Raw genomic sequence first — 25,088 nt, 5'->3', positions numbered from 1 at the left:
ATTTTCTGCTGATAAACCAAGATTAGTATGAAAAGTATCGTAAATTTAAACCGCTGTTGTATTGAATAGCAAAGGAAAACGCAGACAAGAGCCACTCTGCCATCGAAATGTAAGCTATGTATCGATATATCGATACAATGCAACATACCCAGACGCAACACAACTCTGCTGTTCTAACCTCAAAGTGGCTAACAAACAAAAGTTGCCTCAATAATAAATATATATTTTGTTTTTCATTGAAAACATTTTGTTAATAATAACAGTGAACCGATGATAATGTGCACGCGTTTGAAACATTTACAAATTTAAACCTACCCAAAGCAAAAAACGTCCATTGAAATCAAACAACAGCAGCAGGACCGAGGCAACATAAATACAAATACACAAAAAAAAAAGAAGACGAGAATAAATAAATAAAAATTTCTAAAAGCAGCATCTTATAAAATATATGCATAAAGCAATTGTTAAGTGCTGAGCAATGTATAAGTTAGTTTCAACTTATGTTTCGGTTCTTTGGATGTGCAGCTGAAATGAAAAATGCTTTAAATTACGATTTTCACTGCATTCTCTCTGGCCGAGAGCTGCCAGAGGAGTTGCTTGTGACTCTTCCTACTCCTGCCACCACCACAGTGATTTAAATAAATATACGTCCGATATTGAAGCGTGAATACGGGCAGCCGAATATTGACGCACCTTGACACTGCAAGGAAATGAACTCAAAGACAATTGCAACTATCACCTAACGAAATCAGAGTTCGCGTCCAGCGCTGGTGCTGCCACCACACATATAATCACATATAACCGGCGAGTGCAACTGCAACTGGAGCTGGAGCTGCTGCTCGTCCTTCGCCTTGTTTAGCATTTAATTTGATCATTTGCCATTGTCGTGCCTCTCCAATTCTTGTTACATTCATTTCGTTGTTTACGTTTATTGGCACATTGTTGAACATTCTTAGCCCATTTTACTCGTGCAATTCCCATTACGGATTATAGTTATAATAAATTCTTCGTTGAGCATTTAAATCAAAATGAAATCTTCCTCGTCGCATTTGCCATCGATATCACGTCCAGCCGCTACAGCCACAGCAAGAGCTACAATAATAATACACCCGTCCAAGCCCACCTCGTTACCACCATCAATGCATTTGCTACGCACGAGGACCACACACTATCAACCACATTAAAGGAAAACAAATGGCATAAAAGCGAATCGAAGGTGCGTATATGCATTTGATCCATATTCCATTTGATAATCACCCTTTTGCATCTTTTGGTTTAGTTAATGATGGCTACTAAAGTACAAATATACATGTAAATAGATAACATACAATATATACCATAGATATTAATTTCTAAGGACAATGCTGCAATGGTTTTATCCTCGGTATGGAAATTAAAAATATATAAATGCAACATTTATTATATATGTATGCATAAACATACATATATAATGCTCTATTAACAACGAAGACTTGAGAGAAAAGCCTAATATCAAAATAAAAGTTATTTTAAACATAAATGCAGATCTATCTTAGGTTTGCAAAAGAATTAAATACGCTTCCAGACATATAGCTTTTTGTGTAAAGCAACAGAAAAAAACTCTTTTCCCTCGAGCTCTTCTATGGGAGCTATATGATAAAGTAATCTGATGTTAGTAAGATTTTGCTGATATGTATGAATATTAAAAGGTCCTAAAACTCGCACCTGTTCAAAATGGACAAGATATTTTGAAAATCATTACAAGTTGTTCATACCAAGATTGTTTTCGACCGATTGTTCCTATGACAGTAATTTTGTATGGGGAAACATAAAGGTCAAACTGGTATTATACTAAATCTTAATATTCAAATATATCTAAAATGTTCGCTACAAATTTTCTAATCGAGCTATCAGTTTTATAAATTTATCTTTTTATGGTAATATTTGGGTATTCATTTAGTGGGACTTCGCTTCCAGATCCGTTGAGTAGTTACAAGCCGATAATTTTTAATGATATTAATTTATTTTTAAAAATGTTTATCATGTCTTTATAAAGAAATGGAAACATCTCCCTTAAAGTACATATATTTTTTATCCGTATCAACGGCCGAGCCGATATTAGTCCCTCAGGTTTACAGATATCGTCATAAAATGTTATATGTCCGTCTTTCTGTTGCAGGCAGTACATATGTTGTTAGCGGCCCCAGGGGATCACTGGATCATATAGTTGTCACAAGAACGATCCGTCAAAAATTAAATAATTGTATGGAAAACTTGATTGTTTTTCGATATATCTCGATCAAACTCGGCATTTTTTAGTTTCCCTTTACTACTTACATCGGTCGAAAAATGTATTTTTTGTATGAACAGATCTTTTTTGAACAGATTTTCATCAATATCAGCAATTACGAGCTCCACAGCTCCCACATATCTGCAAACAGTTAGCCATGTTTACATGAATTTTTAACCTTCGTCGTTTTACGTGTTGTGTATCATGAGTTCCACTATAATCATAGTATTACCATATCAATTTTAAGCAACCACAAGAGATTGTTTCCTTGCTTGGCAATTTGAGCATTTCAATCAATTCCAGCTGAAATTCAATAAAATATTTTCAATGATTTTAGTAACGCGTTGCTTACATCAAGTCGTGCGAAAAATATTTGTAATTTCACCCTTCTTCGGAAAATAAGCTGCTGTCTCAAATCGAACCACATTTTTAAGGGTTATTCAATTTTGTGCGCAATGAAGAAAAATTTCACTTCAAGGAGCCAGAATTTTATTGCTTTCTTCGATTGTTTCACATTTGTAAATACTTAAGCCTAATATCTAATCATGCGTGACTTTAAACTGTTTAACACACTTTGCAGGCTTATAATTCAGAACTGGTTAAAGCGTGTTAATCATAAAGTAGTCGCTATGCAATCAGATCGATTAGTGAGAAAAATTTTCGGGCTTTGCATGCATCTTGAGTCGAAAATTTATTTGAAATATAACTTTGAAATATGAAATTTGCATACGCCTGAAAAAATGGGAATTAATAATCAATATATTTATATTTTTGTGTAGAATAATATGGCATTTAAAAATTAGAGCTTGTTACAATTTGATTTACCTATGAAGCTGAACTCTAAGAAATATATGCCGTCGAATTCTTCAATATTTATTTTTTCAATAATATCTCAAAGATCGTTTAGTAATAAAATTGTAGTTTATAAATCACTTTCTACCCTTGCAGAAGTTTTTATACAATAAAATATGCTCATTATATACATTCAAAATATTAAATCAGATTTTTTATCAAATTACATAACATTTTATTTCTTATTATATTAAACGCATTGATAAAAGAAACAAAAACAATTCAAAATCTTTTTCTTTTTTTTGTAGAAACTGCAGTTTTTAGAATCCCAAGATCTCTGTATCTCACACAAACCTAATGCAAATTACACATGTAAGTATTTCTCTATTTATTTAAGTTAAGATTTACGGATTAAGAGCAACTAAAAAAAATACTCGATTTACGTCCGTAAACAATATATATATTTCTGCGTAACAAAATAATATAAATTAATTTTATATATAAACGATATGTCGAGTAAAGTAAAGTGAAGAAGTTTGATAATTTATAATAATTAAGTTATCGTAAAATGGATCAAAACAACATACTTAAATAACTAAATTATTTAAAAAACCGGATTATTCGCATAGGTTTTGGATGACATAGGAGCTCGGTATATATTGTATTTCTCTAAAATGTAAGGAGCACAGAGAAAAGCTATATTAATATAACCGAGCTATATGATGTATGTATTAATCCGATGCTGTTAACTTTGTTCAAACTTTAAGATCCTATTGAAGATTGTAATAGTCGAGCTTAAACAAACTATTTAAGAAAACAAACGCAATTTCGAGCCGATTGTTTCTACAGGTGCAATATGATATAGTAGAGTCCGATGTTGATTAGATTTTGCTTGTAAATTGGAATCAATATAAATAAAGATTGTAATTGGAAAGTTCAGTTAAGAGATTTTAAAATCAAAAGGTTTTGTTTATAGCTTCAGTCAGTCAGCCGAACCAGGACATGTGCTGCTTGCAAAAGCAAGAGGTGAGGGACTAAGCAATATTTTTTTTAAAATGCTTCAAAGCTGAGGAACTAGCTTATATAAAAATAGACATGAAAAATTTTATATTTTATTATTATTTTATGGAGTTTTAAATGTCTTCTAAAAGGCACAGTTGACGAAAAATTTGTATTACCTGCTGCAAGGTTTATCAGAGATATGGCAATATGTAAGATCTATATAATGTATTAACAGCAATATATGTCAGCTGATGTGCATGATCGAACTTTAATATGATGAACTGTCACTTATTTATATACTCTAATATATACGTATTTGTGTGAAAAGATTGTATATGCTTTTGTTCCGAGCGAAAGTAAAGTTTTTGCAGTTTGTTTAAAACACAAGCAACACACGAAGGTCAATTGGTGTGCTCCATGTGCGAGTTGTGTGCTTTTGCAGTTTTGCAGTCTAGACTCGAATCAGACTCAACATTCAAAGCTCAAAGCGATGGCGGTCGTCGGCAATTTGCCTTTAACCTCATTAGAAACAAACGGCGCCGGCTGCAGTTTCCAGCACCAAGCGTGAACCCCAACCCGGCAGCCCGCCCTCGCCCCGCCCCGCTTTGCACAGCCTCTTTGTTTTTAAAACTTATTGGAAATAAATGTTCATGTTTGTTTGGAGTTTTGTTGAAAAGCGCGGCTGCTTTTAAAGTCTGACTGATAGAGAGGGTGGTTAAAAAAAATATATATATATATATAAAAATGAAAAAGCAAGCATAGTGCACCATAATTGTGGGTGGGGGCACAATAAATGCAACCCTCGCCCGTTGTGTGCGACAGTACATGGACTGTTCGAATTGTTTGGATTTGGTTTTATTTTTTTCTACTCTGCTTTCATTGTATGTACGAGAACAGCCTCTGGACCTGCGCATATTGGTTGTGTACACACACACACACACACACGCCCGTGCACACACACAACAACTTCTATTCCGTAGTGGCGTCTCTTTTGCGCGCATTTGCCAGGACAGGCCGCAACCACTGACACTTTGAAATGAACATCCTTTGTGTTTGTTGTACATGAAGAGTCATTATGTTGGTCGCTCGGCCAGTCAGTTAGCGGGTTGGGCGGTTATTAGGGGGATGGAGTGGGGCAGCTGGCTGGTCTTAGCCAGCGGCTGTCCAAGTGGTAGCTTTCGCATGACTCAGCCTCACTGATTGGAGTATCAAGTGCTCGAAGTCCTTACTCAATCATCTAATATTCCACAATATTAATGCAAAACGCCGCATTCAACATAACGTTTTGGCATTAGTTAACTTTATGCTGCCGAAGCTTAAATACCCTTGCAAACATTTAACGGATTTGCGACATATTTCTATGCTTGGCCTACACAACGTTACTTTATTCTTCGAAAAAACCGATTTACCAACCAAATTTAGTATTCTGATACATAGAAGCTATTGCTCTTTTACATCCACATTTATGAAACCAGGCTTTTCTTTGAACCTTCTACTGTCAAACTTATTTCTAAAAGAATTCAGTTCATTATATTTTTCGAATGTTGTAATTCTCGAACTTTTCATATTTGGAAAATATTGTAATTTCAAATTTTTAAATGTTAATAAATTTGGGCTTAACATTTTTCTTTATAGTTTTAGCTTTGCCTATTTCTTGATCAACCAGTTCGAATCATAGAACAAAATGGTAATCCCAGTTTCGGATCGGTTCGGTTAATATTCAAATTGCAGTCTTCGTTAGAAGCATAGGAAAACCCATATTTGCTGAAATTATTTTGGATGTTTTAAAGCAGAAGAAAAATTTCTTTAAATAATCATTTTTTCATTGATAGTTTCTATGCAGTTATTTAAGTAATGTTCGTGATTTCGTGCTGTCTTTCGATACGATATCTAGAAATACTTAAAAATAGTTCACACAAAACTATGTATCCGATCGATAATTTCTCTCGAGAGCTTTAACTTAATCTCCATATTAAGAACTGCGTGTCTTGATTTATTGATTGATCAACAAACAGCTCAAACCGTAAGTAAGAAGCTATAAAATTGTACTAAAACAACCTTACGTGATGAAGGTAAATGCTTAAACAAAAATTTGGGAAATTCTACCGGCAAGGTTCGAAAATTTGCGAAAAAACGGATAGTTTTAAAGATAAAGAAGCTTAGCGAAAGTAAATTTCAACCCATCTTGTGTTGAAAATGTGGGTGAAAGGTTGTGCAAGCGAAAGTTGCATTTTTATAGGTCTACATTCAAAAATTCGTTCTTCATTTCATCCGATGAACATCAAACTCATTTTTAAATATCTATGTATCTGGAAAATATTATTAAATATATATGGATAAGTAATGTTTAAAATTGGAAGAAAAAAGCTTGGCCCGACGAGTGTCGGGAAATAACCGCTAGTATATAATATCTGGGAGATCCGGCTGACTCGAAATATGATAATTCAATGACAAACGAATGCAATGTTTTATTAAAAGGGGGTTGTTTAAGCAGATAGACTGACATGGTTATATCGACTCAGGTATTTATACTCAGCTGAATGATCCGCTTGAAGATACATATCGAGCTGTATACGTTACATACCTTGTTGCAAATGTATAATACCCTTTGCAAGGCCATTAAAACGCACATGCAACAATTGTGCCCCAAAAAGACGCAGTCAGCAGCGTGCCTTCCACTCACAAACCCCTCTCCCAAGTGCCACCCTCCTAACCAACTGACAGCAGTTACATGGGCAACCCCCAAAAAAAAATGTGTTTATGTACTATGCCATTTATATAAGCACACACACACACAAACACACACACTTATACTCGCGCATATGCAGCGTAAACAGGGTGCATTCGTAGTTGTGGACCGAGTTTCCAGCCTGGGCTGCTGCTGTCAACGGCAACAGGATTCAGTTTGACTCTTTAGCTTTGTGCCGTTTGTCAGGACATTTTTGTGTGTGGCTCGTGTTTGTCAACAGTTGGTAATCAAGTTGAGAATCCCAAAACGCCGGCACCTTTAGCCTGAGAAGCCATTGTCATTGGATGTATCGTCACTTGGCAGTCAGTAGAAGATCCTTGGCATACACCTCGCACAAATTGTGCACAGGCGGGTTATCTGTTTGTAAGTATGCAATTTAAAGATCGCACAAAAAAAAAAAAAAACAAAGAAAAGATGAGAAAATGCCAACATACCGCAGTTGTTATCCTGCAGCATCCTGCAGCGGCAACGTCTTTCAACAGAGACTCTCGATTTGGAAGCCGCTGTCAATCATTATGAATAATCATAATATATACGCAAGAGGCATTTATCCTGTGAAGCGTACAAAATTTAATAGGGATAATAAAATGTTTCGTGCCTCAACTGTTGTCTGCCGTCAAGGGGATTTCTTCCCTATCCCCTGGCTCTGCCCCGAGGTGTATTGTTAATCTCTGGCATTCAACCGGCTGGAACTAAGATACAATAGAATTCGTTGCCACAATAAGTTTCACATAATTATTATATAGCGTACAAATAATTTAATAAAGTGATTTCCCTTTTCAATTGCATCCTGCGGACAATTCGCTGCTCTCAATTTGTAGTTCAATTTAAATTAGTTGTTTATTATGAATAGTTCGAATGCCTCTATATTTTGATTTTGTTGCAATTGAACCCCTAGTAACAAATTCGCACTATTTAAGTTGGCAAAAAAATACTTTTTGTTGGGTTTGAGAAGTGTTTTTGTTTCATAACCTGAGGCTCTTGAAACTTAAGAACTTTGGAGTCCCATTCATCAGACCACAAAATACTCTAATTACGTTGAAAAAACTGTTGAAAGCGGTTGGCAAAAAGTCTTCTGGTTCATACGGATAGCATTTTAAAAATTGTTAACCTAAGGCAGAGAGTTTTAAACTGCGACTGTTGAAAATTTAGAACTATATGACTGTGGGAGCGGCAATATTGTCGGCACGATTTATCTTATCTGCCTGTCTAATTTGGAGACTCTAGCTTGAGATCCGTGGAACACATATATTTAGGCGATTTAAAAATATCACATATATGTAAACTGATATTTAGATTAACTATCGTCAAAAATAATTACGCTAAAAAATATATACATTCATATACATAATATGTACGCAAATTGATGCAGGTCGAGTATATATACATATGTATATATATTCTTCTATATATGCATCAACCTTTTCATTTCAAATAAGTAGAAAAGCTATAGTCGGAACCTTATTCTTTTACCTAATCCCGCTTCAGCAAAGATATACGTATACTTGGTCCGTATCTACTTATCTACTTGACTTCTTCTTCTGGTTCTTAAAACATAGAAGATACGTTCAAAAAACTAGATTTCGATTTATATCGATTGCTTGGCAACAGTGAAAGTTGTGGATGCTCGAAAACAAACTCGTTCTGCGCGTCCTACCTACCTGCCTACCTCCACCTACGTCAATGGTTCAAGTCTCTTGCTCTTATAAGCTCTGAGATCGCTGCGTTAATATATTCGGGAAGACAGACGGACATGGGAAGATCGGCTATTGATACTGACCAAAAATAAGAATATATACTTTATGGGAAATGCTTCCTTCTGCCGGTTATACATACATTTGTACAAAACCATTATACCCTTTTTTTCGGATATAAAAATATGAATAAGTATTTATATTAATCATACTAGTATTCATATTATCTAGACTATTTGAATCGTATTGCAGAGATTATTATAATATTGTCACGAAATGTGTAGCGCATCTATGACTGGCAACAGTTCGTTTCACAGCCGTGCCGATGAAGTCATGCCCGTCGTCTGCCTGTCTCTGTGCAAACTTTTTCAGTTTCACAGTCTTAAAGATAGAAGGAGTTAGCCAGATCTAACTATGTTTTAGAATATATATAATATAGTATATAGCTGATTGATCGATATAAAAAAACATGATGGAAATATGGTATACCTCACAGAGGTGCTCCTTTTTCCTGGAGTTTAAGGATTTTGTCATTAAGATATCCCTATAACACCCGCTACGGCGCAACATACTTTAATTTATTACTTGAATAAGGCAATAATAGGTTCAGTATAGTAAAAATAATAACTATTCCATATAGTTTAGCAATGCCCAGAGTCTAGCAGTATACGACCCCATGGCTTGCCATCTATTTTTACCAATGGTGTCTCAGCCATACAAAACTCTGCTAGATCCGACTTATTAGATCTACACAATTAAAGTATATAAATCGCAGAATATAATATATAACTGAACAGATAATAATATAATAATAACTTATTATATAAAGACACCTCAATCAGACATGATTAAAGTATATACATACATCCGTATATGATCTATATCTGGAAAAAAAACCTTCCTAGATAAAGCTTTGAAATCGAATTCGCAAAGATACAAACTGATCAATATATTATCTAGAGACAGCTCGGTCTTTTAAATTAAATATACAGTTCGTTTTATAGATATGGCACATCCAATATCTTTTAACTTTTTCTTAGGATATTAGGTAAAGCAAACCCTTCTTATGCCTTTGTTGGTTGATTAGAGCTTTGCGCAGAGAAAAGTCGAGACTGTGCATTAAGTAGCGCTGCCTTAGACAATTCTGGCATCCTTGTTGCATTAGTGCACGCCAAAGGAGCTATTATATGCTTAAAAGCCAGCTGGATCCTTTGATGTTGGAGGGTATTTCGCGTGGCTAAGGATTTCGTTGCGCCAACAACTTATCGTTCGCGCGTTTTGAAGGAGGCGCCGCGCATTTTCAATAGTTTGGCTTTGAGTGACTCGGCTTGGGCGCCTTTACGCCGTGGCCAGAAGGGCGTAGGCGGAGCAAGAGGAGAAGGAGGAGGGAGGCATACGAGTGGGCTTCAAGTGGCCAGCGCTTTCTAGGCGCATGCAAAGATATAGATATGTATGTTGATATATAGATGTATGGCTCTGCATCTCGCGCTGTCTCTGTCGGCGCTTTGTATGTGTGTGCGCGCGTGTGTGTGTGTGTGCGCCTCGTGTTGAGCGTTTTTAATTGTGCCTTTTGCTTTGTCCTTTTGGCTGTAATGGAGTGCTATGCAAATGGCGTTTTGATGAGTTTCCTTGGCTCGGGCGCTCTCTTTGTTGTCCCAGCAGACGTTCATCCCCCTTTATTACGCTTTTATCACTGTGTATGTGTGTGCGTGTGTGTGTGTAGTTTGCATGTTTATGTGTGTGTGTGTGTGTGTGTGTGCCTGGGATGGGCTGCTGCTGTTTTCGTCCTTTGTGATTGTTGTTGCCGTTGTCGTCGTTGCTCCGTTGTTGGCGGCGACAGTGCTCTCATGTATTTGTTGTTGCTTTGACTGCGGCAAAAATAAAAAGAGGAAGCTGAAAAAAAAATGTTTTTTTGTTGATTTTCATGCGCGTCAGACAGAAGCAGAGCCACCACCACCAACGACCCCTGCTCGACTTCTCTCTCTGTGTGTGTGTGCGCGTTCCATTTTCAAATTTCGTATATCACGGATTATTGTCCTTCCCTTTGCCATGGGCTCTGCCCTACCCTTCCCTGCTTTGCTCTGCCCTGACTGGTATATTGTATTGGTCGATAACGTGAACCAATCAAAAACGCTCTCAAAATGGCCGCCATTCAATTTTCTTCGATATATCAAATTATACATAAATAAATGCGACTCCTTGTGGTCATATGCTTGCGCTTTCATCAGCATCCATGGCGCTTGGGGGCTGACGCTGCAGGCGCAAAGGAGTCCAATAAATGTCAGTTAAGAGCATTACATTTTCCATACCATGCACATGACTTAATACATCTGCATTCCCTTGCGGCACGTAACGTAAAACGGCATTCAATTTTAACTTTTGCATTTATTCAAATTGCATTTCCTTTACAACTAAGTTGACCTATTCCTGTTTGAGTGCAGCTTGTTGTGTGACTTAACTAGTTAGTTTGAAATTATGTGTAGTCCTCCCCTCATTTTAGCTTGCATGTACATACATGTTCTTAACTCAGTTAAGAACTCAGTTAAGTCAAATAAATACTTATATAAAATTAACTAATAAATAAAAAAGAAGTTTAATTGCAAGGTTTATTTCAAGTCAACAAAGCGGAACAATTTCAGTTTCAATTTGAACTTGGGTTTACAATTTATATTTTACTATGAAGCGAGCTCTAATTCAAAACCAACCTATATGCTATCAATTTTCATAGTATTGATAAATATAGATTTTTTCCTCAATTTTCATAATAGTGATAAATATCGATTTTGAGACATGGTTATTTAAGCACAACTCAAAAATTTCAACAGCTTGGTAAGTTCAGGTATACGTTTTGAAAACTTCCCTCGTTCACTTGAACTTGAAAAATAAATTATTTTTATGGATAGAGCCTTTCGCATATACACACTTGTTGGTGATAGACCTGATTTATACCATATGGTAAATATATATTATAACACGAGGCTAGTATGAATCATTATTTTGAATGATTCTTTTTAATGAATCATTGATAATATCATTTGTAACGATTCTTTTCAATGAGTTATTAATATGAATCATTATCTATTCGCTAGGAAATTTAAACAGATTCCAGAGAAGATTCAAACCATCGAAAATTTATATATTATGAAACCAACAATGGATGAATATTATGAAATTTTAAATATATATATATTTCTATACATAAATCTCATATTTTTGAAAATTAATTTTTATTTAAAAATTTGTTTTTAAATGTAATGAATAGTTTTATTTTTGCACAATTCTAATTTTTGGCAGCTCGAACTTCTACCTCTTTAAACACTTGAAATACAATAACATCATTATCTCAACTTAAATATATTTAAAAAATTTCCTTTTTATTTTGCAGGCCTTGTCTAACTGCCTTCCAAATTCGCTAACGAAATAAATGCACCAGGAGCATCTTCCATATCCCAAATATTTTTAAAATATCTGGCGTTTGTGATTTGTTAAAACACGTTTGATTCAATTAGCTTAAGCATAGCACTAGATAAAATATTATAAAAAGCTAGAACGCATCACAGCAAAAGCCAAGTGTGGAGAATTGTCGGACCACAAGAAAAGAGGCGAGAAGCGAGCGAATTTAGAGTGGCATGAGCCATCAATTGGGATTCCGGAAACATGGTGATAATGAGTGTAGTGGACCACGACCACCTGTACCCGGAGAAGAGAGCCGTGTTAAAAAGGTAATGAAGCTAAAACATATACTAGACAAACGGAGAAGTTCCATTATCAAATGATATATGTACAGATGACCGAAGGGGTAATAGATACCTCAAAAAACTCACCTCCATCTTATCTTAACTGGGCCCGCACGCTAAATCATCTGCTTGAGGATCGCGATGGGGTGGAGTTGTTCAAGAAGTATGTTGAGGAGGAGGCGCCCGCCTACAATGATCATCTCAATTTTTACTTTGCCTGCGAGGGTCTGAAGCAGCAAACAGATCCCGAGAAGGTTAAGCAAATCATCGGAGCCATATATAGGTAAGACTCTTATACGAATTCGGAACTGCTTTCGATTTGATAATAACCGTCTTTCGGTTCACATTCACAGATTCTTGCGCAAAAGCCAACTGTCCATTTCTGATGATTTGCGCGCTCAAATCAAGGCCGTCAAATCGAATGAGATTCCGCTCAGTCCGCACATTTATGATCCCATGCAGCAGCATGTGGAGGCCACCATACGGGACAACATCTATCCGAGCTTCCTCTGCTCTGAGATGTACATACAGTACATACAGCATATGTCCGCAGTGCAGGAACGTTTCAGCAGCAGCGGCGCCACCGCAACGGGCAGTGCGGGCAGCAGCGGAAGCGGCGGCAGTTGCGGCAGCAACAATGGCAGCACTGCCGGTGCCTGTGCTCTGCCGACGGCAACTGCCAAGCAGCTGTTGGTCACAACAGGCGCAGGCGGCAGTGGTCCGATTCCTCCGGGTGTCTTCATCAATTTGCCGATGAACAGCGGGGCTCCGTTGCCAGCTGGAACTTGTAGTGCCAGCGGCAGCGTTTACGGCCCATCAACGTCAGCTAGCTCCAGTGGCTCCATCAGTGCCACAGACACACTGCCACGCAGCTCCACACTACCCACACTGCATGAGGATTCGGTGCTGTCGCTTTGCGATGATTTCGAGAAGGTGCAGGTGGAGGGCGGTGGTCGCCAGCATATCGATTTACCTATGCGTCTCACGCGCGACCTTTTGATAGCAACTCAGAAAAGAAGACTGGAAATTAGACCTCCCGGGTATGTAATTTGATACGAATAAATCTCATTTTTGTCTAGCACAAGTTTTGCTATTATTTCATATCCCGCATAGACTCAAACATAAGCTATATACTTTTTCAATAATATTTTAAAATTGAACATAGATTTTCTATAATAATTGTTATAAAATAAGTTATTAGTTTGTTAGATTCATGAATTTTATTCTAAAGCCACAATTTTTTGTTTCTAAATATAAATTGTATAGCATAGAGGAAATAATTAGAAGAAGTAGTGTAGAAGTATTAAAGTCTACATTTCTTTTTTATTATTTTGCCTAGCATTCTATTTAATATAAGTAAAAGTAAATAATTAATTAATAATTAAGGCATGTACATATTTTATGCCAGTCATATACACATTATTCTCATCTTCAATTCTTTGAATATCGTTAACTGTGCATATATCATTCATCATAATGCAAGGCTTTTATGAAATTTGGACTAATTTATAAAACAAGTAGCAAAAAGCAATTTCAAACTCGAAAAGTATATATACTCTTTTAGTATGATGAGTTAAGTCAATAAAGATAACTCTAAAGATGCCGTTAACGTATTAAGAAGCTAATCTAGAAGGGGGGCATTTTTTCTTTAAGTCGCTTTCTTTGTTAATCCAATTCTCAATCGCATTCTCGCTCTCTTAGTTTTTAAAGTAGCACGAAAACTTATAAACATGACATAAATTCATGAAAATCGCAAAGAAAGGCGATGTGAACAAGTAACTATGTATGTACTAGACTGAGGGTCAGGGGTATAGACTTTCAGTTATTTTATAGTGATATGTAAAATAGTTAAGTAACGAATTCTTGGCTTTTATTTTGTTTCAAATAATATACATATATTTATATTTTATTATTTATTGTGTTAATTTATTTAAAATGCTTTCTTTTTATTTACATATCAATACATTTTTGTACGATCACAAACGCACGTACGCACGAACCCACCCAACAACAACAACAACAAACATACAACCATGAAATGCGACACTCACCGTAACGAACCCATCTGCACACACAACAACAACAACAACACGGATTTATAAACATCGTTTTGTTTATTTTTTCTTCTAATTTTTTGTATACATATTTTAATTTCTGGAACTCCTCGATTTGCTCTGTACATAAAACAAAACACATTGCATGGATCCATCAATTATGTTGCCCCCATTTTTTATGAATGTGTTCCGCATGCGAATAGAGCTCATGGTTATGTGTATACTGCGAGCACCAATACATCCTTTGTACCCAACTCGCGCGTTGATTCGGAGAGGGCAAGCGTTAGCTCTGGCGGCCGCACCGACTCCGATACAATGTCACTGTCCAGTTGTTCAATGTGAGTAATTGGTCCTAAGATAACTCAATGTGAGCTGGAGTGCTAGAGGGCATTGAAGAGAGGCATAAATTCGGACTCTAACTTTGCTATTCTAACTATACTAACTGCTATTCGGATGTTTTTCCAGGGATGGCCGCCCTTACATAGAACGTAGACACAGCTCGACGGAGAGCAAGGCCATACGACAGAGCGCCATGGCGAATAAGGAAACGAACAGCTTTCAGGTACCTAAAGAAAAAGTCATCCCCAATGCATATACATATTTAATTAATTAATTATACTTTTTATACCTAGGTTATACCCCGCACGCAACGACTACATTCAAACGAGCACAGACCGCTTTCGGAAAATGAACTGTTGTCCCTGCTGATACCCAAGCTTGAGGAGGTGAAGCGCAAGCGTGATTTAGAAGAGCGTGCGCGCTTAGAGGTAAACAATGGAATATACAAAAATATTTATATAGTAATATGCTGTCATCTGTCCAACATTGCAGCGCATGCCCGGCACTGCATCCAGTGCCAATGATCGTGCATTCGCTGAGGCGATACGTGAAAAGTTTGCGCTCGATGAAGACAACGACCAAGACATTTTGGACCAGCATGTGTCGCGTGTGTGGAAAGATCAAACGCCGCATCGCTCACCTGGGACTATGTCACCCTGCCCGCCCATACCATCGAGAAGACGCACGGCAACACATGACTCGGGCATGGTCAGTGATGGTGCCATGAGCCTGAGTAAGTTTGATCAATCTGAATTTATTAATCTACTTTGTCTAATTGTTTCCATCTCTTGCATTCTACAGGTGGGCACTCAATGAAGCACTCAAAATCCATGCCCGATCCCAGTTCCTGCTCTAGGAAGCTAACAAATAAATGGCCTTCAATGAACACAGACAGCGGCATCAGCATGTTCTCAGCTGATACTGTCATGAAATACAAAGATACTAGGTATATTTACCAACAGCTAATTGCAATAAATAGATTTATTTTATGTTGAATATCTTATACAGCTCCCGCTCTGGTTCAAGCACGGCCTCAAAATTGGAGGAAGCAAAACGAAGACTGGAAGACGAGCCGCGTCGCACTCGTCGATATGCCCAACCGCAGCTACAATCCCATATGGTGGCCATGCAGCAACAGCAACAGCCCCTATCTACCTTCAGCAGTAGCAGCAGCGGCAGCAGCACAATGCATCATCATCAGGCTGTAGCTTGTCCACCGCCGCTGCCTATCAAGCCGCCGGAAACAGTTGTGGTGTTTTCATTCTGCGAAGAGCCAGTTCCTTACAGAATCAAAATACCCGGTACTCAGCCGACCCTGCGCCAATTCAAGGACTTTCTGCCTAGAAGGGGTCACTTTAGGTATGTGTGTAGTAGAAGTAGTATTCCACATATTATCCGAAAATTTACTAAATTTTGTTATGCCATTTGTAGATTCTTTTTTAAGACGCATTGTGAAGACCCAGACAGTCCAGTGATTCAGGAAGAGATTGTTAATGACTCCGATATACTGCCGTTGTTCGGAGACAAAGCGATGGGTCTTGTCAAACCATCCGAGTAATCTTAAGCATTAAGTGTAGATTTTTTATTAAGCTAAATTATGAATGGGGGGTAAATAATGATTGATGTATGTATGTACGATATGTATGGTACATCTTAGAGATACAACTCGAGAAGCTATTCCCAGAAATCAAAACTTAAATAGAACTAACTGTACATTCAATAGGCTTTTGCAAGCATCACAAACTATTGTACGTGAGGAAGGGGCGGGGAGGGGGACTGCATCGAAGTTTGGTTAGTGGTAGGTATGGTAGGTAGGGGGAGTAATGTGTTTCATAATTTCGTCCTTAACATCTGGAGGTATTTTTTTAAATATACATATGCCTATGATAAAGAATGATGAATTAACACCGATAAAATGTTTAAATTGATGTATATGTATTTGTTATAAGTCGAACAACGCGAATCGTACACTTACATATGTATTTATTGTATTTTGTATGTTTTACCATATAAACTCAACGAAGATCTGAAATTCATTTAAACACTTTATATATCCCGCGTACCATTTGGTGGCTCTTAACACACACACACACACAATAGAGATTATTTAGCACAACACAAAGAAAAAAGAATTGATTGCAAAATTTAAACAAAAGAAAAAAAAAACAAAGCAAGAAAACAGTTCTATGGGTATTCCTGAATTCGGATTTGTTTGTTACTTTTTACTAACTATGGACTGCCTGCAATAAATTTTGTTAATATTTTTATAATGTGCATTTTATGATATGATGATATTAACAAAGTTCTATTCAACTTGACAAAAAATCAAAATATAATCTGTTTTATTTTTGTATAATCTATTATACTACATATAGTATGTATGTACATTTGAATTTATGTATTTATATGTATATATATATACACACACACATGTGTACATATATAAATATACATATGTATTGTGCTTTCGTCTATATTATATACATAAATATATATTTACCATTGGACACAAATTTCTTTTGATTTATCAAACGATGAGTGCTAATTGCTCCAATAGTTGCATAATTGCTTAACACATTAATTGATTAGTTCTACTTTCATAAGTTATCAAAAATATAACAAAACCATACAATAAATATTTTTTTAAGAAACTGAGCATGACCGCAGAAATATGAAATTAATGCATACATTTATCATAGTAAAAAAACAAACCATATTTTATTTGTGAGCAAAATGCATGTAGATTTAATAAAAAAAATACAAAGTACATAAAATTGACATTTAAAACCGAATTTTTATTCAATTATTATAATATGAGGATTGTCATTTCCGAACACATACTATATGTATATACACCATTTTAGATAAGCTTAAGCGACGAACTGGCGATATGCTAGACAGGCGTGCATTCGTCCTGCTGGCAATGACTTAAGTAGTTCTGTTCGTTAATGAACGTATGGGTGCATTTGGGGCAGTGAAAGCGTCGTTGCCGATTGCTGCCAGGATTCTCGTGCTCCCGGAGATGCGCCTTCATGTTGTACATTTGGGAGAATCGTTTATTGCATACTGGACACGCGAATGGCTTGGCGCCTGTGTGCGACCGTGTGTGCCGCTCGAGATGGGCTTTCGTGCGCGTCTTAAAGCCACACACCTGACACTCCAAGCGCTTAGATTCACTGTCGTGTATCATTTTGTGCTTGTAGAGCGCAACCTTATGAACAAACCGTTTCGAACAGACTTCACATTGATAAGGCGTTTCCCCCGTGTGCCATGCCATATGGTGTTTCAGTCGAAACTTACGGCTGAAGCGCTCCCCACAATGGGGGCACTCGAACTGTTTGACTGGCTCATGATTCTGTAGGTGGCCAATGAAGCCAGAGTAGGATTGTAAAGTTTTGCCGCACTGATCACACACATAGCCAGGGAAATGCTCACGTTTTGTGTGCGCATTATATGAACGACGACTGCTGAACTGCTCCGGACAGCTCGGACACTGAATGTTAACTGTATAGTCGCCAGAGCTGTCCTGGTCATCAGCATCTGAGATAAGGTATTCGATTGTGCCATCCATTTGATCCTCTTCAAACTCACTTAACATATCCTTGTCCTCTGTGAACATATCCAGCTCGTCAGTTGTTTGCTTGGCTTCATCATCCAGCTCCGCTTCAGGAACCTCTTCATTTATGATTATCTCATTTTCAATATCTAACTCTAAGTCAACTGCTTGAAATTCCTCTTCATCGCAATCGGAAGTCTTTTCTATGAACACATGTTCTTCCTCCACCACTACCGCTGGGTCCACAATTGTTCCTTTGACTGGCGCCGCGTCTGATCCATCATCTAAATCAGCTGCATCCACAGTCTCGACCATTTCGACGCTGATGCTGTCATCAAATTTTTCGGCGGCCTCGATCTTGAGTTCACTTCGTGACTTGAAGTCCTTGATTATAAATGGACTTCGTATTAATTCTATTATTTCCTGGCGCAGTTTTCGAGCGATTTGTAAGGATTTATGATAGCGCGACAATTTCTCGCAGCATTTTTTGCATATTGTCGATCCCACCTCGCCGAGCACATAGTTTGTGCCCTTCGTACATTGCAGGACCAAATCACTGATTAATATGGGTGGCTTTCCAATCGTTTCCTCATGTATGTTCTTTGGGTTGCGCACAGAAAACTGGCAAATGCAACAATTCATTTTTAGGTCAAATATTTTTTATAAAATATGAAGACATCAATTCTGCCTGCCGAAAAACATAATTGCCCAATACTCTTTTCCAGTTCTGTAAGTGCTCGATATTTAAGTATTTTTTAGTGTTTCCACTGCTGTGTGTCAGTACTTTTTTTTCAATACATGTGCATCCAGTAACAATGCAGATTCTTATATATCCATTTGCTACAAGGAAATTACTATTTTAAACCAACTAATTTTATTGCAATATTTTAAGAAAATACTATACTAAATAAATACATTTTGTACTTCTGTTCTCATTTTTATTCCAAGTTCAGCCTCATTAAATTATCGGTCCAAAGTAATTTTATAATCTTTGTAATTTTGCGATTCTCTCATTATTTCCTTAGTTTTATAATGATTTGCTCTTCCAAAGGTCTACAAAATCATATAAGGTATTACGAAATCGCTTTTTAATTAATACTTTGCTCTTACCTTGCATTTACCGTAAATTTTCATTGTACGTGCCGCTTCATCGATGTCCATCATGCCACCGCCCAACGCCTTAGTACATAGTCCGAGACTCTCCATTTCGTTTCGTACACGATCGTATACCCTAACTATAATGCCAAATGGATTAGATAAATTTATTATAGAAGGCTAACAAACTAACCATGATTTTTCGCATTCTGTCCACGCACGATTGTCCTCGAATAGAGCGTTTCCCCGTGTATGTAAATGGACATCAGCAAATAAAGAATATTTCCATCTGCGATTTCAATTTTTGGTACAGTGATGAGTGCTTTCCCGGCCCTCTGATTTGTAAAGTTTCTTACTGGATATTCATTATTTTATTGGAGCTCGGAACGTTCACATATGTAAATGTATAACTTACGCAGCTGATTTCCTGAAGTTCGGAATGGAATTGCGAGCTTTGAAAACTTCATTTTTATTGAGCAGGTAAACAATTTTAACGCCAAAAAGTAACTGAAAAAATTTAGACGAATTTGTTAAAATGTCTGATGTGTAGAAAATCTACAGCTCGACTGACTTTTAATTTCCGAGAGTCCAGTCCGTTGCAAACTTATCCCATGTTGCTTCGATCATAAAATGGAATCGACAGGGGTGTTTCAAATTATATAGCTTTGATATATCATAGATGTGCGGTATATGACAAATATTTGATTTAGCTGTCTGATGCGGTCGACTCTGGTTTATGTGCAGCCTGCCGCGTAATATACTACGCAATGGTATAAAAATATGTTGAATACAGGCTGGGTTGTGCTCGAAAGAAATACATATAATTTTAATTTATAAATTAACTTCAAATATGCTCAAATAATTATAAACATAAACTAGTATCCTTCATCGGTTGTTTCGATTTCGTAGTCCTTATACTTTGTTTGCAGAATTCGCTTTGATTCCAAGTGATCAGCTTTTCCAAAGCCCTATCATAAAAAAAATAAACAACATTATATGTATAAGTATTCACTTGTATTCCTTAAAAAAGTATGATTACCTGTGAATACCCGTAGACTTTCATATACTTCTTCTCTGGGTTGTGCTCAATGCGTCCACCACCAAGGCATTTAGTTTCCAAGCCGGTCTTTTTACAAGCTTCCATTACGCGCTCATAGATATCAGCTAAAATAAAAGTTGACCCATTCAATTAAATATATTCTAATGCAAACGTTTATAAAATGCTTACAATGATAATCACAATCGGCATATCCACGAACTATATTCTTTTTGTTGTCCGTGCAATCCTCTTTGCCAATAACCTTAATTAGAATATATTTAAAAATACCTTTGCCGTCTACATCTACCAAAGGTAATGCCAGAAGATCCTTTTCGGTCATTTTGAGAAATCGGAATGCTTGACAAAATGATATTATTAAATGTAAATATAGCCAATAAATAATTATTCCTTTTTTTCTCTTACCGCTCGGACGAAAAGCAGGTGATTTTAGCAAGTTCTTAAACACACTCTGCATTTTCTCTAGAAATGACAGATAATGTGATACTGCTACTTTTAAGTGATTACTTCGGGCGACACTTAATTTACAGTGACATTTAACGCAATTAACATTTGAAAATGTTTTCGCAAACAGTTAAGTATTTTTGTAGGTTTCATTTTGGATTCACAGATATTTTGAAAATAGTTGTAAGCAATGCCTGTGATTATATTTCTGATATTTTCGTTACAACTTACAGCTGATACCTGCTATTCTTACTTAACTTAAAATCAATTTTACTAGAATACAGGTATCGATAGTTTTTTTCAGCATACTGCTGATAAACAAAAGGGCAGCAAATGTTAATGTAATTGCTTGTCGCTGTTAAGAACAAAACAGCTGACAGCATTTCTGTGTGTACAGAATTCGTGAACAAGAGAAAAGTTGTGTGAACACCGTTTTTGACCAGCAGAACGAACACGCTTAATAAATAACACGAAATAGTTGTATGTATAAAATATATATATGCTAAGGGCGATAATTGTATGAGAAACTTACTTCATAGATTCGTATAATATAGTTCAAAATGAGTACAACGCGTCCCTTCTGTTTCGTTTGTGGGAAGATGAAGTCTGTTGGCGTCTTTCAGCTCATCGAAGGCAAGTCGAAAGCAAACACTAAACAGCTTAAAACTAATAATAAATGATAAACAACGCTATTTTAGGCTGCATCGTACCTGGCACATTTAAGCCCATAAAGGACATACTGAAATACTTTGAAAAGGTTATCAATCAACGCTTGGATCTGACACCAACATCGGCTGCTTGTAATGATTGCCTCGAATATCTGTTCAATTATGACCGGCTTGTTAGGAATCTAAGTCAGGTTCAGCGTCAAATTGCAAACTCGTTGCTTAATTGCCGCAAAAGAAAAGCGGCGATTTTGCAGACTAAAAAAGATGCCATAAAACCAAAATTGCACGAAATGCGGACAAGAATCTCGGAAAACGAGTCGAAAGTCGTTAAAGAGGAACCAGAAGAATACGCGTCTTGCGAAGAGCCACAAGCAGAATGCCAATTTAGCGAGAGCGAAGAGAGCATGGACGATTCGGATGGGGAAGATAATCTAGATATTCCATGTCATATATGCGGCGAGTTGTTTGCAAATCAGGATTCCCTCGAAAGACACATTAAAACGGACAACTGCCAAAAGAACGAATTTGCTACCTGCAACATATGCGGCATTAAAGTTAAAAACGATGAAGTCCTCGATCTCCACATGAACCTGCATGAGGGCAAAACTGAGCTGGAGTGCCGCTACTGTACGAAAAAGTTTTCGCACAAGCGCAACGTTCTGCGCCACATGGAGGTGCATTGGGATAAAAAGAAATATCAGTGCGAGAAATGCGGCGAACGCTTCTCATTGTCATGGCTAATGTACAATCACCTGATGCGCCACGATGCCGAGGAGCACGCCCTCATCTGTGAGGTATGCCATCAGCAGTTCAAAACGAAACGCACCTACAAACACCATCTGCGCACCCATCAGACAGATCGGCCGCGCTATCCATGCACGGACTGCGAGAAATCCTTTGTGGACAAATATACGTTAAAAGTGCACAAGCGTGTGCATTTGCCAGTCGAGGCAACAAAGTCTGCAACAGAAAGTCACACAATCAACCAAACATCCTAATTATGTACAGTTTATAGTCTATATCAACTCATGCACGCTAGAAAGCTAATATGTATGGTTTAAAAATATATATAGGTTATTAAAAATGCTGCACTTGAAATGTTTCTAAAGACTGTTTGCTTGAGTATCTGGACTGTACTGCTGTCTAGATATTCTATCATAAGCTGCTTAAGAAATAAGTTGTATATAGAATTATTTTACCTAATATTATTTATACCTATAATACAACGTTCCTTTGAACATTTCTGTTTTTAAAAAGTAAGAGCGAGAATATATTTTTAAATACATTAAGAGCTCTCTTGGGCAGACAACTACGGTCTTTTTCCCATCCTAGCGACGTGGAAGAACGAAAATAAACGGAAATCCTAAATACAATTAAAGTGATAAATTAATTAGTCATAAATTAAAATTAATGCTTACAATCTTTTCCCTTTTGGGTAAAAAATTTTACGATTGTTGATTGTTTTATGATTTTTTGTGACCACTTAATTTTTAAGTGCATTATTAATATAACTTTTAAGTACGTAAATTGTATAGTTTTTACGACTAGTTTGTTCTTACACAAAGTGGTATCTAAAAAATGTCCGCCCAAGGGAGCTGTCCGTTAGTAGACCTTACACTGTAGATGGATTAAAATTGCACTGGATGGTCCTACAAACCCATCCGTAATCCATATGTCAAACAGGTAAAATAGAGATATATTTGCCCAAATCTATGTAATAAAATAGCAGATGTTTTTAAAGCTGACATCTGCGTGTCGAAAACGTACCTGCCCGATGACAGCGAGCATTTATATAGCCTGGAATACTCACTTGCACCTTCAGTTGAGTTTTGCACCCTGCCGCGACTCATCTTAAATGGACAAATTATATTTAAAATTAAATGTGTGCACTGAAATAATTGCAAAAGGTGCCACATGCCACACAGCCAACATTGCCTGGTTGAATCAATTTTGTGCTGCATTTCACACGTTTGCGACGAAATTTAAAAGTTATTTGCCAGAATTGGCGCCCAAAAATGAACTGGAGGGCAACATCAAAATACACGTGGAGACGATTTTTCTGTGCTTTACCCAAGTAATCACATGTATAACACAATTGGAACGTACTATTAATATTGAGAGCACACTTGAAGCAGGAGCTCATCTCCTGGTCACACGAACCCATTTTCTAGATCGCATCGATTGGTGTTTGAGACGTCTTCAAGCATCGGTTTATCAGCTAGCCGAAGAGGCCATAGCCAGCACGCCTGTAAAGCTGGAGGATTTGTCCTTTGTGGAGCTACTCGACTTGGCACTGGATAAACTGGAGACATATAGCGAAATCGTGCCCACGCAGCCGCAATCCGAGGAGGAGGATCTAAACAGCTTGCACTCTGATGAGAACAATCAACTAGTTGATCAGGTGAACCATCTTATAAAGCATGCCTTGGCCTTTGCAAATGTCGCACTGGAATCTGATAAAAAGGCGCTGACTGCTATTTATGAAACGGTTTTGGAGGAAAGTGGCATATTTGAAAGGAACTTTAAGACGCACAATCCAAACGAGCGTAAACTGGAAGCCTTGTCTCTACAACGAGCTCTTTATTCCCTGGAAACCTACCTAAATGAGGGACTATTGCACCTGATCTTTACCAGCATGTTCGATACGGAGAAAACATCCATAAAAAGGCTAAGAAATATATTACAAACTTCCGAATCTTCAAGAGCAGTGGATAAACTTATCTCGGATTTCGATATTAATGTCGATCGCATACAACAAATAGGCATATTTGCTATAGCATTTACACAAGATGTTAAAACTAAGACTCTTATCAGAAGTTGCTTGGCCTCTTTGGAATCTTTAGACTCGTGTATTGTGCCAGCATTTCAATTCCAAATAACGAGCTCAGCTTCAAATCATGCGGACATTTTGGAGCATCACTTCAGGGAGGAGCTGATGGTTTTTCGTAATGTAATTCACGAAATAATTGACAGTCGAGCCCTGATTAATAACTATTTGGATATATTAGCCGAGAGTATTGACAATGCTGAGAAACTCCACCCCAAGGGCTATTTACTACAAGTTGCCCAAATGGGCAATGTGATATTTCAGCATTTTCAGCTTAAGGTCAATAATCAGGAATTGATAGCGGATGAGGAAGGCAAGCGCTTGCATCAGGACTTTATCGCCATATTACACGAATGTCAGGCTGTACTTGAAGTTTCCGTTCATGTAGATCTAAAACGAATTGTAAAGCGTTTAAAAATTTTATATTCGATTTTAGCGAAATTGCGCGATATCTGTGATAAACTCGTCTATGAGAGAGCTATAAGTAACAATGAAAAGTCCATAACGACATCGACGAAATTGAGACAGCATTCGTTCGCTAATCCAGAAATTGGACATACAATTCCTAACTGCAATAGGACCAATTCATCAAATTCATTAAGTCATGAAAGTGATCTAATTAGTTTTCAATTGACGGAAATTTTGCGTATTACTTAAAACAAAAATTCTGCAAGATATGTATGTATATTGACGTACGTTTGTGTTATTTAAGATTTAAATAAAAATATGTTTGAAAAATGCTCATGTCTGGGTCAACTCTAAAAAAAATGCTAATGTGTCGTTTTCTTAAAAATGTATATAATAC

The 25,088-nt window shown here is 37.0% G+C and overlaps 6 protein-coding genes across 7 annotated transcripts; 3 read left to right on the top strand and 3 right to left on the bottom strand.

Moving 5' to 3' along the window:
- Positions 1-161: 161 nt before the first annotated feature.
- On the top strand, positions 162-16,877 carry Axn (protein axin). 2 transcript variants are annotated; one of them, XM_064697141.1, is made up of 12 exons: positions 163-1,216; positions 3,370-3,433; positions 11,892-12,228; positions 12,294-12,526; positions 12,597-13,283; positions 14,501-14,635; positions 14,763-14,859; positions 14,930-15,064; positions 15,129-15,369; positions 15,438-15,582; positions 15,645-15,995; positions 16,068-16,877. In XM_064697141.1, exons 3-12 carry the CDS (start codon positions 12,136-12,138, stop codon positions 16,192-16,194), a joined length of 2,244 nt encoding a protein of 747 aa, XP_064553211.1. In that variant the 5' UTR covers positions 163-1,216; positions 3,370-3,433; positions 11,892-12,135; the 3' UTR covers positions 16,195-16,877. The 2 variants fall into 2 exon arrangements, with proteins under 2 accessions (XP_064553212.1, XP_064553211.1); XM_064697142.1 differs by lacking the exon at positions 14,501-14,635 and having other exon boundaries at positions 162-1,216.
- A 533-nt stretch (positions 16,878-17,410) lies between these two features.
- ZIPIC (Zinc-finger protein interacting with CP190) lies at positions 17,411-19,011 on the bottom strand. Its single transcript, XM_064697146.1, has one exon. The coding sequence runs from the start codon at positions 18,832-18,834 to the stop codon at positions 17,530-17,532; it is 1,305 nt and encodes a 434-aa protein (XP_064553216.1). The 5' UTR covers positions 18,835-19,011; the 3' UTR covers positions 17,411-17,529.
- A 93-nt stretch (positions 19,012-19,104) lies between these two features.
- LOC135438729 (sex-regulated protein janus-B-like) lies at positions 19,105-19,864 on the bottom strand. Its single transcript, XM_064697152.1, has 4 exons — positions 19,703-19,864; positions 19,481-19,642; positions 19,303-19,427; positions 19,105-19,245 (listed from the first exon to the last, which is right to left on the bottom strand). The coding sequence occupies exons 1-4, from the start codon at positions 19,752-19,754 to the stop codon at positions 19,156-19,158; spliced, it is 429 nt and encodes a 142-aa protein (XP_064553222.1). The 5' UTR covers positions 19,755-19,864; the 3' UTR covers positions 19,105-19,155.
- A 222-nt stretch (positions 19,865-20,086) lies between these two features.
- Positions 20,087-20,901, bottom strand: janA (janus A). Its single transcript, XM_064697151.1, has 4 exons — positions 20,750-20,901; positions 20,516-20,683; positions 20,327-20,451; positions 20,087-20,255 (listed from the first exon to the last, which is right to left on the bottom strand). The coding sequence occupies exons 1-4, from the start codon at positions 20,799-20,801 to the stop codon at positions 20,163-20,165; spliced, it is 438 nt and encodes a 145-aa protein (XP_064553221.1). The 5' UTR covers positions 20,802-20,901; the 3' UTR covers positions 20,087-20,162.
- A 214-nt stretch (positions 20,902-21,115) lies between these two features.
- On the top strand, positions 21,116-22,554 carry Sry-beta (Serendipity beta). Its single transcript, XM_064697147.1, has 3 exons — positions 21,116-21,268; positions 21,328-21,421; positions 21,487-22,554. Exons 2-3 carry the CDS (start codon positions 21,349-21,351, stop codon positions 22,452-22,454), a joined length of 1,041 nt encoding a protein of 346 aa, XP_064553217.1. The 5' UTR covers positions 21,116-21,268; positions 21,328-21,348; the 3' UTR covers positions 22,455-22,554.
- A 417-nt stretch (positions 22,555-22,971) lies between these two features.
- On the top strand, positions 22,972-24,974 carry Sry-alpha (Serendipity alpha). Its single transcript, XM_064697144.1, has 2 exons — positions 22,972-23,139; positions 23,186-24,974. The coding sequence occupies exon 2, from the start codon at positions 23,312-23,314 to the stop codon at positions 24,938-24,940; it is 1,629 nt and encodes a 542-aa protein (XP_064553214.1). The 5' UTR covers positions 22,972-23,139; positions 23,186-23,311; the 3' UTR covers positions 24,941-24,974.
- Positions 24,975-25,088: the final 114 nt, after the last annotated feature.

This window comes from Drosophila montana, unplaced genomic scaffold (genome assembly GCF_035044405.1).
Source record: "Drosophila montana isolate Dmon_TW-CO22-7 unplaced genomic scaffold, ASM3504440v1 contig_3848_1, whole genome shotgun sequence".
Classification (NCBI taxonomy): Eukaryota; Metazoa; Arthropoda; class Insecta; order Diptera; family Drosophilidae; genus Drosophila; species Drosophila montana.
Note: the sequence above shows the minus strand (reverse complement) of the source record. Positions and strands in the feature narration are given on the sequence as shown.